General features: G+C 35.8%; 1 protein-coding gene across 2 annotated transcripts in view; it reads right to left on the bottom strand.

The window, feature by feature from the left end:
* Positions 1-14,599, bottom strand: part of LOC100913514 (interleukin-1 receptor type 1) — a 34,265-nt gene extending 19,666 nt beyond the window's left edge. Inside the window, exons 1-3 of one of the 2 annotated variants that reach the window (XM_023501255.2) lie at positions 14,169-14,599; positions 5,468-5,544; positions 3,687-3,753 (exon numbers count right to left, since the gene is read on the bottom strand). In XM_023501255.2, coding sequence (XP_023357023.1) covers positions 3,687-3,744 — 58 coding nt within the window. In that variant the 5' untranslated portion in view covers positions 3,745-3,753; positions 5,468-5,544; positions 14,169-14,599. The remainder of the gene's footprint in view (positions 1-3,686; positions 3,754-5,467; positions 5,545-14,168) is intronic. The other variant, XM_023501254.2, reaches the window with a different exon arrangement.
* Positions 14,600-19,316: the final 4,717 nt, after the last annotated feature.

A 19,316-nucleotide genomic window follows, 5' to 3' on the forward strand; every position in this document is an offset into this window, starting at 1 on the left:
GGAATCATGAACATTTGGTCTGATTCTCACCCAGGATACTAAATAGTGTGAAACTAACTGAGCCATATAGTCCTTAAATTCCTCATCTATAAAATTAAGGGATTAGATTTAATGAACTCTAAGGGATCTTCAGGTCTAACTACCTTCCTATTAATCTATAATATTTGTAGTAATCTGTTTGCTAATTTTAAAAGGGAGGGAAGGACAGCTTGATGGCATAGTAGATAGAGCACTGCCCCTGAAGTAGGAGGAGGTGAGTTCAAATCCAGTCACAGATACTTACTAGCTGTGTGATCCTGGGCCAGTCATTTAACCCCCATTGCCTTTTAAACAAAACAAAACAAAACAAAAATAACAACCCATAATTGCCTGAGAACTCTTTGCAATTATCAGCCAAATAGGTTCCTTAGGACATAGAAGAGCACTAGGTAATCATGTAATCCAATCTCTTCATTTTATAGATGAGGAAATTGAAATTCAGAATGAAAAAGAAGTCATATACACTCATATTATTTATCCTCCAGTTAAGGTCTGAGTAAAGTCACCACTCAATCACTATCTCCCTTCACTCTCATGTTGAAATGGCTCTTCTCCAATAAAGATAAAGCTCATCTATCTAGTGAACTTGCAGTTTATACAGAGATTAAGTTTTAAAGAATCAAAATTATCCTTGAAAAAAGTCCCTAGATCAATGTTGGAAAAATTACCCATGCATATGCTTTGTAAATAAAAAACCAAATTAATTAATTAGTTAATTTTTAAGCAGTCAATTAGGTGGTACAGTGTATAGAGCACCAGCCCTGAAGTTAGGAGGACCTGAGTTCAAGTTGGACCTCAGATACTACCTATATGATCCTGGGCAAGTTCCTTAATCTCATTGCTTCACCCACACCCACACCCCAAAAAAGAAAAGAAAAAAAAAAACCTTTAAATCACTGGTAAAAGATAGTAATAGGATGGGGATTAAAACTATGATTTGATTGCTATAAGGAGCTCCTAGGAAGAAAATACTTGCTTTCAATGTAGGTCTCTACCTTCTCTGAAAACAATCCTGAATAAGGCTTCTCACTTAGGGATTCTTAAGCTCCTTTACGGTTTCAAAGGATAGTACAAATTATTTATGCTAAATATTCTTTCATGGTGGCTTAAGCAGTAAATGATTGCAGAATTTTATAAGGAGCATATTACTTTTTATTATTGAAAGAAGTTTGAGAACAAAATCTGTTGAGAAACACTATCTTATTTACTAGAGAAGGGGTACCAAACCAAAGTGGAAATGGATCCCTACATAATGACTTAGAAAACCACTAACACTATTTACATTGTATTATATTTTAATTTATTTTGTTTAACATTTCCCAATTACATTTTAATCTAACTGTTGCCCACTGAGGAATTTTGCGGTTCTTGAATGTGACACTTCTCACCTACAGCACCTAGGGGTCAAGTGACTCATTCACGGTCACATGGCTAGTGAATGCCAGAAACATGACTTGATCCAGGTCTTCCTGGCTCCAAAACTAGCACTATATCTATTATATAACACTACCACTCAAATTATAACACTGTCTTTAAAATTGCCATTTCAGCATATTTGTCAAGAAAACCCAAATAAAGCCATGAAAAGTCAGACATGACTGAAACCCGTAAACAATAACAGCAAAAGTAGTAAGGGGTTAGGATTTCTTTTAAAAAAAAAGTTCTTGCACATGTTTAACATATATTGGATTACTTGCCATTTAATGGAGGGAGTGGAGAGAAGAGAGGGAAAAAATTTGGAACACAAGGTTTTACATGGATAAATTTAGAAAATTATCTATTCATATGTTTTGAAAATAAAAAGCTTTAATTAAAAAATTAGTCTATATTAGAGATCAGGTGGATCTATGGTTGTCATGGGGAGGGGGAAAGAGGAGTGAATGTAAATTTTATTTTTCACTATGCCCAGCTAAGTTTTTATCCAGGACAGATAGATCACAACCAGGGTTTCTACTCTCAAACAGGAAAAAAAAAATAGGCAAAGACAAAGGCAGAAAAAGTGGTGACAGGAATAAAAATACACTTGAAAGGAATTCTGACATAAGTAGGATTATATTATAATAGAGGTTCATAACTTTGTTTGCATGTTTTACATTCTTTTGGCAGTTAATATGTTAAAGACATAATAAATAATATTTTTTAAAGTCAACCATGTTGAAACATGGTTATCAATATTAAGAACAAAATAAAACAAGCAAATTTACAGATCTCATGTTAATCAGGTCTATACAGATAACTATTTTTCCATGATTAAAATAGCAGCAAGAATGTATATAGCACTTTAAAGTTTGCAAAACACTTCATGTTAATGCATTTGATCCTCACAACAACCTTGCTATTATTATCTTCTTTTTACAGATGTATAAACCAAGACTGTGATTTACCCAGAGCCACACAACTAGATGTTTGAGGCTAAGGTCTTCCTGCTCTTCAGGCCCACATTCTTATCTAATGCACCATCTGCCATGGGGGCAAGGCAGAACATAAGGAGAACAAAGAAAGCTCAACAGAACCTTTCTACTGGTAGGGCGTAAAGGGCCACTAGGTAATATAATGGATAGGCCTGTGAAGTCAGGAACACTTAGTTGAATCTGGCCTCAGATGCTCACTAGGTGTATGACTCTAAGCAAGTCACCTACCTCTGTTTGCCTCAGGTTTCTCATCTGTAAAATGAGCTGGAGAAGGAAATGGCCAACCACTTTGCTATCTTTGCCAAAAAAATCCCAACAGGATGACAAAGAGTCACGTACAACTCAATGATAATAGGTTCCCTTTTATTCTTCCTATCAGCCTTAACAAAACAAACCCACTCTAGGTATGATGAAGAGAAAGATTCAGTTTCATACTCAAAGATTACATTGTGACAGCTATGAAGGAGCCAAAAGGTTTATAACACCTCTTCCAGCTCTTAGATCTATGGTTATGCTCTAAATAACAATAGAATGAGGAAAGCAAATTCAGGGACAACTTGGAAATAATATAGGGTTGAATCATCCACACTAATTAAATTCTTTTCTCTCTTTTTTTTCCCTGGTGATTTTAACAGTAAAGTTGTAAATGCAACTCCATTGTAATGATTTCTTTTCTTTTCTTTCTTTCTTTCTTTATTCATTCCTTTTTTCTTTCTCTCTCTCTCTTTCTTTCTTTCTTTCTTTCTTTCTTTCTTTCATTCTTCCTTCCTTCCTTTCTTCCTTCCTTCCTTTCTTTTTTTCTTCCTTCCTTCCTTTCTTTTTTTCTTCCTTCCTTCCTTTCTTTCTTTCTTTCTTTTTTGCTGAGTCATTTGGGGTTAAGTGACTTGCTCAGCGTCACATAGCTAGGAAGTGTTAAGTGTCTGAGGCCAGATTTGAACTCAGGTCCTCCTGACTTCAGGACTGGTGCTCTATCCACTGTCATCTAGCTGCCCCATAATTTTTTTTAAATCTACATAGATTTAAAAGAGTCTACGTAGATTTTTTTATAAATCTATGTATCACAATCATACTTTTGTTTAAAAACAATAAAGCAGTTTCATCAACAAATAATTATTTACATTCCTAACTTAAGCTGAAATATATCTTTTAAAAATTTGACATGATTTTTATTATAAAGCACATATGTAACTTTTTTTGATGATACATACTGAAAAAAAAAAAAGTTATTTAACTTACCAGCTTCAAGTGAAGAACTAAGTAGAACTATGAAGCAAGCATACCAAAATAGAGTCATCTTATTTTCCTATTTAAAAAAAAATAAGAAAACATAACTGCTTCTGCAAATTTTCTTTAAAAAACAAGCCTCCATTCATTATTCATTCCTTGACTCATGTCAGTGCTGAGCAAAATCCAGGAATATTTGAGGATGTGATACTAAGATCCTTTGGAGCTCTCAATCTTATGATAAATTCAAGAGAAAATTAGAACAGATGGAAGCAGAGATGGGACTTTCTACTTATGAGCTATTGAAAAGATTGTTGGGGCTGGTTTCCAATACAGATCAAAATGGTGCTAGAAATTTGGGTTAGAGTTTATTTGTATATTATTTATAGCTATAAATACAAACTCAAGTGTGTGACAATAACTGTCTCAATCTTTTAACCATGGTGAAGCCTCCATTATTTTAGATTTGTGATCATTTGAACAGAAATTGTTTTTTGGAGGTTTTGTTAATTGTTTATGGAATTTAAGTAAGTAGTTTATGAAATTAAGTAATTTCATACTTAAGAAGGCAAACTGTTTAAGTATTTCAATTTCTGCTAATCACTTATATGATATGGTTACCTATACATTGGAGTAGATCACCAAACTTGTCAACACATTTAAGTCTAGTTCAAGACTTTGATTATACTAAGAAGCAATAAATTTTACTTAATAAATCTGCAATTCAGATATTTTTTAATCTAGATTAGCCTTCAAACCAATTATATCAAATTAATATTTCTACTTAACTTTCCCACTGTTTGGTACTCAGATGATTAAACAAAGTAGCATTAGTATAGAATTAACAACTGGCTTGCTGTCTTTTAGAATACATTCCTGCTCTCTAATCTTATATTAAAGAAAAATATTTATTCATTTTCATTCTAATTACTATTTACCCTATGAATGCCCATATTATATTTTTTCTAAAATATTATGAAATAAGATAACTGATTTATATTCTTTCTAAGAACAAGACACAAATTTTCTTCCTAAGGAGTGAAAAGGTGAAGCAAAATAATGTACCAAACTGAGTTTTTATACAGTAGGTTTATCTAAATTAACCCAAAAGAAGACTAAAATCTTACTTTGTTGATCAAGAGAGACAAAAAGACAATGAGTCAAGAAACTTAGTACTCATTACATTCACAAGATTCTTTGATTTGGGTCTGGAATCTAGGTTGTATCAGGCTATGTTGGATCCCTCAGGAAATTCTAGATTATTATAGACAGTTCCCTTTAGCTGTGACCATAGGGAATTCAAAGAAGCTCCAATGATTAAGGTGTTTACTTCTGAAACTCTAAAGGCAAGGTTATCCATTAGATAGATAGGACATGATGATTGAAATAGTTTCCACATCTGAGAAATGAACGGTTTGGAATATATAGGTTATAAGCTCTCTTCTAGTTCCTCAATCTATAATCATATGAAATAATAGTAGTAAAAATGTGAAGGAAATGCAGAATCAGTAGAGTCTTCTGAGTTCAAGGTCCATAATAGATGGAAATTTCAAAAACAAGTTATCCTTCTCTTCCTAAGATCATTATCAATGGACCAGATTGATTGTTCTAATATTGACCAACATATCAAAGCTGCAGTCAGAACAAGTCTGTTTCAGAATGGTAAAAATACAAAGATCTAACATCAAGTGCTCTGGAATATAGCTTGTCCCACTTATTGACACCAAGAAAGAAGCAACAATGTACCCTCCCCCAGATGTCAACTATTTATTTCAGAAAGAGCTTTCTATTACCTAGTAGTTCACTTGTTCCCGTGCTACATAGTACAATTTATTAGGCTCTGGTCATCATTATTAAGGGTTCTGTTTGTCTGAAAGAAAAACAATATATACATGTAAATTTATTCCATACAGTCAACATACAAAAGAAACCCAGTTTTGTTGTTAATGCTTTTTCATTATCCCAGAATGCCTTCAATTAATTCAAGAAGTTTACTGAAAATTTTCAAATTCTCATCACAAAATTTATAATGATTTTAGTTGGGCAGAATGATTATAGCTACAAATCATGAATCCTAAAACATTGGTAATGATTGGATTAATAAACAAACAAAGCTCACATATACACTGACATAAATTTACAACACTCCAGATTTAGGAGCAATATATATAAAGAGGATAGATATAAAAGACCAGAAAGAAAAAAAAAAAACACAACAACAACTTTAAGAGAGATTAGGAGAGTCAAGAACAAAACCTGGAGATACACAGATTGACAAACCAGTTAAGAAAACAAAGAGCAGGTAAGAGAGGAAGTATGAAGATAAACTTTAGAAAAGTTTGTTTTTAAAACTAAGGAAGAAGAGAATTTCCAACAGGGGAGAATAGTCAACAATATCAAAAAGCAAAGAGAAATCAAGAATGAGACCTGAATTACTAGTGACCTTTAAGAAAATAGTTTTAGTAGAGTAGGGGAGAGGGGAGGGAAAATCCCTTTTCCATAGCACAAGGTTAAGAAGGGAGTGAGTGGTAAGAAATGAAGAAAAATAGTTTTAGTAGAATAGGGGGAGGGAGAGGAAAAAGAAAATCCCTTTTCCATAGTACAAGGGAGTGAGTAGTAAGAAATGAAGATATTTAGTCTAATCAACCTATTCTAGAAATTTGGCAATAAAGAGTTGAGAGGTAGGGCCAGAGTGCATATCATATATATGTGCATATCATATTCATATGCATATACATGACTGGAACATAGTTATGGTAGAACTATAGAGAAATTGAGGCAAACATCAGGGCCAGAATATCAGATCAGTGTGAAAAGAGAACTGGAGTTTAAATCTGGTTAAGGATTAGATAAGAAAGGAGTAGATCCCTAAAAGGGAAATGAAATTAGGATTGAGAAGACTTTATTTCAAAGTTTTTAGGAACAACAACATCCAATTTCACTCAATATGGCAGTCATATGTCCAAGATTTCCCAGGGCAGTTCCAATCTCAGGAAAATAATCTATAATGTACTTAACAAGCCCATATATCCCTTTCTCAGAGCATATCTCCTGACTTTTAGTTTAGAAAATACAGCTATCATAATTAATTGAAACAGAGCCCAAAGTCCAAAATTTAAATGGTGTTCAAAAGGCAATACAATATGTTTTAGAAAAACTTCCACCAAAAGTAGTGGAAATAAATGTCTTGGTCCTTAAAAACAAGCTACTGTAACAAAATGCATCTCCCTAAACAATGACAAGTAGATGAAGCATTGTTACATTGGGGTCAGGAAACAATTAGAATTATATAGGACTGCCAACAGTGCTCAAGTGAGGAAAACTGATAGATAGCCCTGTCAGGGCTAGAATACAGAATAAGTATTCTTATATAGAATAAGGAACTGTTGCATTACTAGAAAGTGAGAAAGGATTGGATTGAAAAAGGTAACTATCCTTTTTGGGTTGACCTGGATCACTCTAAGGGTCACTCCAAACTCTCCACCCCACCCATTTTATATGTGATAAAAGTGAGGCCTGAGGATGTTATCTGACTTGCCCAAGGACACAGAGGTAGGGACAAGGGTGGCCTTAGAATCTAGCACCAGACTTCCTGTATTATTGTATACTGACATAAAAAAATTATAGGTTAATTAGACCAGAATTAAAAATTATGAAAAAAGAAATCATACAACTCAAAAAAGTAGGTTGTTAATAGTAAGTGGAAGAAACTAGGTGATAGATGTCCAAACCTGATTCATACTTCCAAAACCTAAAGGAGAAAAATCTGAGGAAAAAAATTTAAAAGCTTTGTTCAGGTTCAATCAGTGAACTGAGCTGAGCATACAAAAAGAGGCTAGCTATGCAAAGCTTCAACTATATACCACCTCATTCCTGGCACATGCATGAAAAATCAATTGCTGATTGTTGAGTTATTTGGGGTTTTTGTTTGTTTGTTTTGTTTTGTTTTGTTTTCCACTAACCTTGACTTTTCCCAGTGTTCTACTAAGTTTTTTTTTTTTTTATCAAGAGATAGGAATAATTCAAATTATAATTCATAAATTTCTCCTGACTTAGTACCATCCCATTGAGATTCTAGTCTCCCAAAATCATCATGATCCAGACAATCACTTCCTCATATGTAGATTAGAGTCCATTTATTAAAGCAGAATAAAATGAACAAAGTACAAAGTTAGTCTAGAGTAATCCAGTTGTTGGGCAGTCTGAAATCTCAACTTCCATATCTAATCTTTTGTATTTGGTTTTCTCAGGGATATCCAAAGATTTTATTGGTAAGGGATTATAATTCCTGCCCCTCTCCACCATACACACACATGTATTTTGGCCTCAAAGATTAAAGGTCTGAGGATAGTACCCACCTAATTCTAACCCATTTTCTTCTTACCATTAACTGTTCCTGTTAAATGCAAGGTAGTCCATCAAGAACCCTTTAATGTCTTTCCAGGAATCTGTTAGGCAGTATTACTCCTGGGTATCTCAAAGGGCAGTCACTGGAGGTCAATTTAATTAGCACTATGATGGAATGGGAATGCTTTATGAGAAAGGTGACAGAAGAGCTATTGGATGCTTATGGGGAAGAAGCTGAGATGGTATCTGTGAGATAACCAGTAGTTAACAAAGTCCCATCTCAGCTTCTTCCTGTATGTTTTTCATAAAGCATAGTGCTTTTCCCTCTTCCCCACCATGTTACTCTAGATAGATATCAAGTACACCAGTTCTGTTATTCACTGCCATCACTGCCAGATACCTATCCTTTCTGGCTCCTCAAAGATGAAAGAAAGTAGGGAAGGAAAATAATAGCTATTTCTGAAGGAGAAACTACTTTAGACAGAGTTTACAGGTCCTATACAGACAAAATCCAAATCCTCTCTGCTATCAATAGTTGTATGCCAACAAACAAAATTCCTATGAGGTGAACAGTATATTACAAATAACAATAGTGTCTTATTGCCCTGTTCTTTGTAATGAACAAACATGTAGATTTGGAATAAATTTACTCTAAATAGGCAGTATTATCATATAATCTCAATTGGTATAATAGAAGGGTTTGAAGTAAACTTCAAGGAAAATTACATATAGAAAGAAAGTAATGGAGTTATCTCTTGCTTCAAACACTTCAGAAATCAATGATTTCATCCACATGTGTTTTCAGTATGGCAGATCACATCTTGTTCTTTAGTATATGTTTTCATGAGTCACTCTGACCAAAAATATTAGCTGCCTAGTAGCTAACTGCCTGTTGATGAATCCTTCTTAATTTAACTAGGTTGGTTCTTAAAAAGGAGATATATAATTTATTGCCATGACCAAACTCCAAGTTTCTTCAATTTAATAAAAACTGCCATGAATTGCTTTCTTTCAGCCTTGTTTCTAAGAATTGAATATTACTTTCACAAGTTATCCAAGTAACAAGTCTTATAATAAAGTCTCTTTTTTACATCTTTTTTTTTTTTTTTACAAATAAAAGACTTTTTTAAAAGATACTATTTCACTTGATAAGTTATTAGCTATAATATATTGATATTTTGTTCTTATTTTTTCATTTTTTTAATCTTCTAAGACCTGAGTTCAAATGCAGCTTCTGATACACTTAACTAAATTGTATTACTCTTTGCAAGCTACATATCATCTGTGAATGAGAATAATAATAGCACCAACTTTTCAGAGCAGTTTAATGAAATAATACTTTTAAAGCTAAAAGCAAATGTTCAGTATTTGCAAACTTGAAAGCACCAAATAAATGCCAACTATTATAATTATTCTTTTTTGTTATTATCATTATTAAGTAGAAGGTGTCAAGCTATCCTGAGTCATACTTACTTAATATGATATAATATGGTAAATCTGTATTTAAATGTTGTTTTTTGTCATTGTGACTAATGCCAAAACTATTAATTTGAGTCTCAGTTTCATGGGATCATAGATATAAAATTGAAAAAAATCATAGAGGCCATATAGTCTGTCTCTCTCATTTTGCATCATGGATCAAAGATGGTTTGGGGTTTGGGGAAGGTAGCAATGAATAAACATCAAAAGCTTAAAAAAATTATGGCTCCCTATTTATTGATATCGTGAAAATTCAGTGGAAAGAAATAGATTTTTCTCAAAGGGAATGTGTTTTAAGTAGATACACTGTCATAGGAACAAATGTTATTGCTTCATACAAGAAATTTTAAGAAAAAGATATAGCAAAATAAAATTCAGAACTGAAGCCAAAACAGGTTTATACAAAATACGCATCTAAACAAATTAGGCAATGGCAGACTATTGCATCAAATGATGTAAGAGAAATAGCTTTCAAAAATAGGAAACATGATACAAATAAAAGATATTACAAATATCATGAGGTATAAATTATACAGCAAGTCAGATCAAGTGATAGGAAGTTTCGTATATGATATAGGTAAGCCTATACTTTATCTAGCAGTTGAAAAAATTTGGAATTGAGTTCTGTCCCTGAGACATCCTGACCCTAGAACCCTAAGCAAATTATATAGCCTCTCAGTTATATATCACCTACATATGATAAATTGTATATAGCAGGTACTTTATATGGTATATATGGTAAAAATGTTTCCTTATTGGCCATTTTCTATATTTGTAAAATCAAAGTCACTCCCCTAACTCCCAAAAGTAGGATCCCAGGATTGGGACCTGGAAGAGACCTCAGAGATCAACTAATATAATAATATTATATAATTAAGAGTTAATAACAACTCAATATGATATGATACATGATATGATATGATACAATAATATTCACATACTTTCCACAAAGAAACTAAAACCCAGGAAGGTTTCATGATTTTAAGTATCTATGTGACACAGTGGAAAGAGTGTGGGCCTGAAATCAGAAAGATAGATAGATGTTCAAATCCAGCCTCAGATACTTATCAGTTATGTGATCCTGAGCAAAGTCACTTAACCCTGGTTGTTTCAGTTTCTTCATCTATAAAATGAGCTGGAGAAAAAAATGACAAACAACTCTAGCATCTCTGCTAAGAAAATCCCAAATGGAGTGATAAAGAGTTGGACATGAATGAAAAATGACTGAACAACAACTAGTAGTTTAAGTAAAAAATTATGAAGGTCTCAACTGAGACAATGGCTTTGTGAGTGGAAAGAAAAAGATGAAACTGAGACAGTCTCAGCTGTGTGAACATAGCCCCTTTAGGGAGGGGGGGGGTGGAACTATCCCTGAAACTTTTTAATCTCACTCCTATAGAATGCTACACTAAAAGCCAGCATATCTTCAAGTGATGGAATGCAAACTTTGCCAGTGTGATGCAATTTCTTTCTAGAGCCCTACAACTATGCCAGGCTGCTGGAAATTGTGTACTCACACTTCCTTATTCTAATAAGTAACTTCCAATGAATTCCTACTCCAATTATAACATGTTAGTGATCTCAGGCTATACCAAAAGCATACAAACCCTGTAATGATCTAGGAAACAGAAAAGTTTCAGAGGATTACATTGAAAATCAACCTTCTGTCTTTCATTTGAGGAACAACTCAGGCGGTCTGTAGAAGCAATGCATGAAAACTGTCTACTAAGTTGCAGCTGGGTTGCAATTGGAATTGGTGGGAAACAAAGGAATGAGCATTTATTATGTGCCAGGAACTGTGCTAAGCAAGATAATAGTGGCACTAATCATAATGCTTAAAGTATCGAAGATGTGTCTTTTCCCAAATCCTCATTCATTCTGGCTGCAGTTATCCAGGTTAAGCCACACTAATTGGACATCCTGATTTGCCCTGGTGTTGTACAGTTGTTTTGATATGAGCATTTCTTCCATCCTAGGACCTTGACAATATCCTATGACTTCAGAGGTAGTAATCATATCATATATATTAACTATGGATTTCAACTACCAATGATGAAGAAACTCCTTAAGATATAAGAGAAGCAACAAGATCTGCAAGGTCATTAAAAAGTGCTACAATTTCCTATATAGTTCTAGCTTAACAGTAATGAAGAAAATCATAACAAAGCAAATTTCAAATCCTATTTCCCTTGATTCACTCTAAGAGTATTAGCTTCCTTCATCTATCTACCACCATCACTACCACCATTTTTGTCTGATTTCTTGAATGTAGGAAACACCTGAAACTCACCTGCATTTAGAAACGTCTTCTATCAATATAGATAGGAAATTGTTATTGTCACATCTGAGTCTTTGTGGCCCCACTTAAGAAGTGTTTTTTGTTGGGGACTTTTTTTTAGCAAAGATACTAGAGTGGTTTGCCATTACTTTCTCAAATTCATTTTACAGATGAGGAACTGAGGCAAACAGGATTACTTAAGTGATTCCAGAGTCACATAGCTAGTAAGTCTGAAGCTAGATTTGAACTCAGAAAGATAACTTTTCTTTGACTTTAGACCTAGCACTCTATCCCCTCAAGTCATTTCTTACAGATAGAAAAACTCTGCTTTGGGAATTGCCTGAAGTACTGAAAGATTGAGTGATTTGCCCTGGGTCACACTTTGGTATATGTGTTATAGACCAAAGTCTGGGTTGCTCTCACAAGAGTCTGGCTCTCCATTCATTACAGCTTGTTCCCTCCCACTAGCATAAGAACTTAAACGAGAGATATTAATTGGCACTAGATCTGTGATATTGATTAATCATGGACATTTCCCTAGATACTGAAAGGTTACCCAGGATCACATAATCAGCATTTGCCTGAGAGAGGGCTTAAGACCAGGTTGTTCAAGCTCCCAAGCTAGTCTACTAACCATTTCATCTATGTTCCATCATTAATTTATTTGTATAAGGTAGCTTTCCATTTGATGCTGTGCTGCTGTAAAATTAGGACCAACCAAACCTATCAATTGTGCTTCATCTGGTACAAACATAATTTCTGTCACTAAGAGAAGTCATGGTTGTAAGATTCTTTGTGAGAGAAGTTTCCTCTAAAAGCTTCTGGATCACATCTGCTTCATTCTGATTTCTTGCAGACTATGGGCACATTAGACCATTCTTCCAACTGTTGGCCTGAACTGATTTCCAATCATTCTTTTAAGAAAATTGCTTGTGTTTTTTTTTTCTTCAGACAGCAGAGCATTCGGTCCCTTCATCCATTTAACTTGTTGAGCAAACATTAGTGGAGTGGGAAAAATGCTACAAACATTAGAAAGGATCTTTTTCAAGTCCTATTTCTGAGCTATGGTAACCACGGGCAAGTCACCTTAACTCTAGAGTTTTCTTTATTTGTGAAATGATACTAACAACATTTATTCTGCAAGGATGTCATGAGGAGGAAATGGGAAAAAATGTGTAAAGTGCTATATAAATGTCCTATTATTGGTGAGACTTCCCTGCTGGAGTTTGACTCTCCCTTCAGGTTGAAAATTAATTAATACAAATAGGCTGGAAAAAAATACCTTAAAGCTTTTTGTTTTAAAGTGTCCTATCACTTCATTCTTCTTCAGAATTACCAGAAAATACTCCATAAGGGGACTTTCCACTACCCTTCACAAAGATAAACAGGCTAAATGTCAGGGCCAACCAAGAGCAAACCTTTGGAGGTCCAAACCACAAAGTATTTCCTGACCATCTTGTCCCAAACACTAAGCAACAGTATTTGAGAGGAATTTGTACAGAAGCACAGATCACAGGGTCCATAATCTAAGGATTACACAGGAAACCAATTATATTTGAATTGCAGTTATAAAAAATTTTTGAAATAAGACAAATTCATTGAAAACATGTTAAGAACCCCTATAAATCGTATGAATTGCCTTCTCTCTCTCTCTCTCTCTCTCTCTCTCTCTCTCTCTCTCTCTCTCTCTCTCTCTCTCTCTCTCTCTTTCTCTCTCTCTCTCTCTCCCCTCCCTCCTTTCCATGTCTTCTGTGTTTCTCTCTGTCTCTGTCTCTCTCATTCTCTCTTTCTCTCCCCCACTCTTTCCTTCTTTCTCTTTCTGTCTGCATGTCTCCGTTGCTGCCTCTCTTTTTATAGCTCTATGTGTCCCTTTATTTCTGTACCTCTTTCTCTGTGATCTGTCTCTCTCATGAACACATACACGCAGGCATATACACATACCTGATAATCTAGCTCAGTTACGACAGCATGTCACCCAAAAATCCGGAATAACTACTTGAAATACCAGTCACCACTCTAATTATAAGCCTCGGTAGGCTAGACAGAGGTAAATGAGTCCTCCTGTGTTCCGAAGAAATTACTGGAGGCAATAGTCAAGCCCAAGCTCTCTGACAGAACAGTTTTGGACCAACTCTGCACTTAACCGTCCTTCCTCCAACCCCCAGCGAGTCCCAAGGAGTCACACTCACACCCACTCCCTAACACAGCTTCTTCTTGGGGGCAGACAAGCGACTCAGGTGGAGAACTAAAGGGATTGACGCTGCCCTCTCCTTACTTTTCTGTGCTAAGATGCCTGGAGTCCCTCGCTTTCCACACCACGCGGCTCAGCCCTCAGTTGGCATTCGGGTGATTCTAGTCTTCAAAAATTCGGAACAGCTAATTGCACTTACTCAGCTTGTCTCTGGAGAAATCTCCAGCCTGGGGAACTCGGACTGCGTTCCCTAGGCAGCCCAGGGCACCCCACCTGCCTGTCGCGGGCGCAGTGCGTGCTTTCTCCTGGTCCCTCTAAGAAGCCCAAAGCCAGTCCTGGGCAACAGAGCTCTGCCACTTGGGCTCTTCCATCTCGTTTCCTGCGCCCTCTTCGGGAGGCATGGATCGGCGACACTAGTCTGGAACTAGAGAGTTTCGGAGGATCGAAACCGGGCTTCTCCAGTCCAGGTCCTTGCCTTGTCTCGCAGTTCGCGACATGGAACTCCCTCCCACCCGGGCTGGAGACAAGCCTGTACTCCTCCCCACACTCTGATGAAGGGGGAGGAGGCATCAACTTCCCGGACTTCGGGACGCCTCTCCTCCTCCATCTCTACAGCTGAAAGGGTTTTCCAAACCCGGGATTTTACTGCTGCCTGCTTGAAAAATTACCTCTAGCGAGTCTTCTCTGGCCCAAGGAGAAACTCTTGTCGCCGTACTACATTAGCCTGCTGTTGTGCCCAGGTTTTCACTCTGGAATAGTGAAGTAAAGTCCCGAGGAAGATTCGGAAACAAGCTATTCCTAAATTCTCTCTAAGAACAGTTTGAATAAAGGATTTCTTTTAAGGAAGGCTGTAACTTTGCCTTTTTTCAGGAACTTAAAAACTGCATCTTAGAATCATGGCTTTAAAGAAAGACATTTGGAAGCCACCGATTCCAACCCCACTTTACAAATGAAAGTGAGGCACATTTAGCAAATGATCTACCCATAGTCAGCCTACTAGTAAGTGTACAAGGAAAGGTTTGAATTTAAGTTTTCCTGACTCAGTGTCCAGTGACCTATCCATTACATTAAACTGACCCTAAGTTCAAGAAACAATATTTTTGGAATCGGAAGTTCGCACCCAGGACAAATCAGACTGCCAAAGATGCCTCCGGGTGTTTGATCCTCAATCCGGAGGCCAAGGATTTCCCAAATCCAGTATTACAGGTCCGGGATTCTGCTTAACTTCTGTTTCCGAGATTCTTTATGTTCCGAAGCTTCAAAAACAAACTTCCACACTTAGTTTTATCCCAGAGATCATTTTGGTCATTTTGGAAAAGAGGAAAAGAAATCATAAATTCGTTGACCTAGATCTGAAAAGGAGTTTTTAGAGGTAATCTAGTCCAATTCTTCCATTTTACAGAGGACGAAACTTAGAAACCGAAAGACTGAGTTGGGAGACTCACCTAAGGTTAGGCAGGTAGTGGATTTGAATCCAGAGGCTCCAAAACCTGTATGATGTTCACTGAGACACAATACTACATTTCTCAAGAAGTTTTAAGAGTTCACAATAGCTTCTCTTAAAGAATTCTCTGAACTTCAAAAGACATAGTTCCCCTGTAGGCAGAATACATTTAAAATCCCCCAAACTTGCTACTTTAAGGATTTTACAGATGATGAAACTGAGAAAAACAAGGTTTAACTAATCCGACAAGAATAATACAGCTAGTTCCTTTCTGAGACTTTATTTGAACTTGACTCCGTCTTACACACACTCTATATTCATTACCAGTTCTTAACCTAAGATACACAGGTATTCATACAGGACATCCTTAGCTAAGTGGGCATACACTCCTTTCCAAGAGAAAAGAAACTATGTCTTCCCTGTCCAGCTTTTCATCTCCATTGCAACATTCACATCTGGAAAAGCCTGCTTCTCTTCAATCAGTTCCAGATCTGCCTTTAAACCATCTGCCCCAGAGACAAGGCACCCATGGAAAGACTGGGTATGTCATTGTATGCTCACAAGTTTTGTTAAACAGAACATTTTTTTTCACAAAATTAATTCACTGAAATTTTGTCCTAGTAAAGCACTTTAGTGGATGACAAACTCAGGGAGTAATTTTGCTATTTCTTACTTTGTTTTTTACTTTTACTACTATATGACTTGGTGACCTGAAAAAAATTTTTTAATTGTGTTACCTATTTTTGTTGTTGTTGGTTTTTTTTTTTTTTTTTTAATGGAACTAACTACTGATCTTCTCTAGAACCACAAAGTTTCTTGGAGCAAATTTTAAAACCACTGGCCTAGATGAACTTCCTCCAACAGCCTACATTTTCCATTCTCCTAAGCTGCATTGAACCACTTTTTTTTACTTTTATCATTAAACTTTCTTCATCTTCAAATAAATCATGATCTTCCATCCCTTGTCTCTGACTGTCTACAATTCATTTTGCTTAATATGTGCCACCTAGAAAAACCTGAACTAGTGTCCTTGACCAGTCAGAAAAACTCTAGCTATATTGAATGAATAGCCAGGCACAAGTCATGACATACTGTGAATGATTTTATATTTTCACAGGTAAAGCAGATAGATTAGAAGGAATCTTTCAGATTCTGTGCCATGTTTGTAATCAATCAATCAAAGCTTTTATTAAACACTTATTTTGTTAAAGCATTTTACTGGGCTCAAGTAGTACAAAGACAAAAAACAAACCAAACAAACAAACCCAAAAACAAACACAAAACTCAAATCTCGAAGACTTTACATTCTTCTATAGGACATAAAGTAGACATAGAAGTGAATATGACCTATCTACAAAATTTTTGTTCAGTCATGCTCTGCTCTTTGTGACCCCATTTGAAGTTTTCTTGGCAAAGATATTGGAGTAGTTTGCCATTTCCTTCTTCAATTCATTTATAGATGAGGAAACTGAAACAAATAGGATTAAATGACTTGTCTGGGGTCATATAGCTAGTAAGTATCTTAGGCTAGATTTGAACTCTGGAAGATGAGTTTTCCTGACTCTAGGTGAGGTGTTCTATCCACTGTACCACCTAGCTGTCCTCTACAAAATTAAATACAAAGTAATTTTGGTGGGGGACACTTGCTGTTGCAATCACCAGAAAAAAGTAATATGAAAGAAATAGAAATTATGGATAAATCTATTCAATGATTCTGAATAATTGACTCTGTGCCTCAGTTTTTCCATCATTAAAATGAAATGCATTATTAATATGAAAGCAAAATGATGATCGCCAGATACTGCAAGATACATAGAAATCAAAGGTCCCATTTGTCTTTTCAATTTGCCTTCTTCAGATGGTATCATTTGGCTGAAGATAAATTGAATACTTTAAATGGTTCCACCCTTGGAGGGAGGGGGAAATTACATTGTGTCTACAAATATTGGAAAGATTGTTATCTGAAAGAAAAATGAGGGTTTTTTTTTTTTTAATAGCTTCAAAGGAGAGAATTAGGAATTCTGGGGGAAAGTTAAAGGGAGGCAAATTTATGTTTCACAGAAGGAACTTCCTGTCCAGTAGTGAAATAGTGTACCTAATGAAGTAATGAATACATTGCCACTACAGAAGTGCAGAGGCTGGATGGACAAGAATATAAAGGTTAAATACTAATGACAACAAAAAAGTCTTTAGAAAAATATGTCAGGGTCTCCTATCCCCAAATACTCAATGACTCCTACTGTTTGAGAAAATTTCACCCTCCTTTCTTGATATTCAAGACTGGCCACAATTTGATAGCATCCTATCTTTTCAGGTTTTCCTCATGTCACTTCTGGCCACATGTGACTTTTACAACTTCTAGGGGTAATCCTGTTTGCAGACTTCTTCCTAAATAATAATAAGATCCCCTAATGGTGCTCTTCCCATTAACAACTGGTAAGTAAATTAAGTTCTTTATCAAGGGAATTAACTTGAGTGGCTCAGCAATTAAACATTTCCCCTTAATCCAAGAATACATTCTCCTATAATAGACTCAGAATTCAAGAGCAGGAAAGAATGGGTATGAAGTAATAGAAAAGTATCATCATATTGAGGCACACATATATGAAGCACACACAGACAAGGCAACTCATGGGCCTGTCAGCAGTACAGCTGGACTTGATTATGCTAGGGTATAGTATTTGGGCTGAATAAGTCTATCTGCTGCTGGGCTGGGTCTAGCAGTTCACTTACAATGGCTGTTCTGATTCTTCAGCAAGTTCCACTATTGCTGAACTGACCTGACTGGACAGATACTGGATAGGGTATCTACCTAAAGGATGGATCAATTTTTGGTCTCTTGACTTTGTTATTCAATAGACAGTTACAGTCTTTCTGCCCCTAAAACTGGAAGAATACTTTCCAGGGAGTAAAATGTATGAAGATTGGAAAGAGAGGAGAAAGTTAGGTTATAAATTTCAAACAGAGAATTTTGTATTTGATGTGAAGGTAATAGGGAGCCACTGGAGTTTATTTAATAGTATAGGGAGGGTAACATGATCAGACCTATACTTTATGAAAATCACTTGGAGGAAGCTGGATGGCACAGAAGATAAAACAGTTGTCCTGGGGTTAGGAGGACCTGAGTTCAAATCCAGCCTTAGACACTTAACTCTTACTAACTGTATGACACTGAGCAAGTCACTTAAACCCAGTTGCCTCGATAAAAAAAGTCATCTTGATATCTGAATGAAGGATGGATTGGAGTGGGGAGAAACTTCAGGCAACAGGTTATTCCAATAATCCAGGCTTAAGATGATAAAAACTTGTATTAGAATGGTATCAAGGTCAGAGGACAGAAAGGGGAACATTGGAGAAATGCTGCAAAGATGAAATATACAGGCCTTGGCAACAGATTGAATATAAATAGTGAGAAATAGAGTAGAACAATTCCTAAATTGTGTGTCTGAGAGACTGAGAGAATAGTGTTGTCATCTACAGTAATACAGAAGGTAAGAGGAAGAGGAAGATTTAGGAGGAAAAACAATGAGTTCTATTTTGCACATGTTAAGTTAAAGGAGTTTACTGGAATCTAGTTTGATATGCAAGATTGGAGATTACCAGAGGGTTTGGGGCAGGATATGAAGATTCGAGAATCAGTAGTGTATAGATAATGATAAATCAATGGGACCTGATAAGATCACTGAGTGAAGTAGAACTTTAGAATAAATTGTATATAATAAAGACTTGTACTTTCATGTAAAAATCATTATATTTGTCTCTTGGTATATTTCAAGTTTCAATTTTATAATAATAAAACGTTTTTAAAAGAAGGAATAGGAGGGGGCAGCTAGGTGGCACAGTGGCTAGAGCATCAGCGCTGAAGTCAGGAGGACCTGAATTCAAATGTGATCTCAGACACTT

The sequence above is a fragment of the Sarcophilus harrisii genome, chromosome 3 (genome assembly GCF_902635505.1).
Source record: "Sarcophilus harrisii chromosome 3, mSarHar1.11, whole genome shotgun sequence".
In the NCBI taxonomy this organism is placed as follows: domain Eukaryota; kingdom Metazoa; phylum Chordata; class Mammalia; order Dasyuromorphia; family Dasyuridae; genus Sarcophilus; species Sarcophilus harrisii.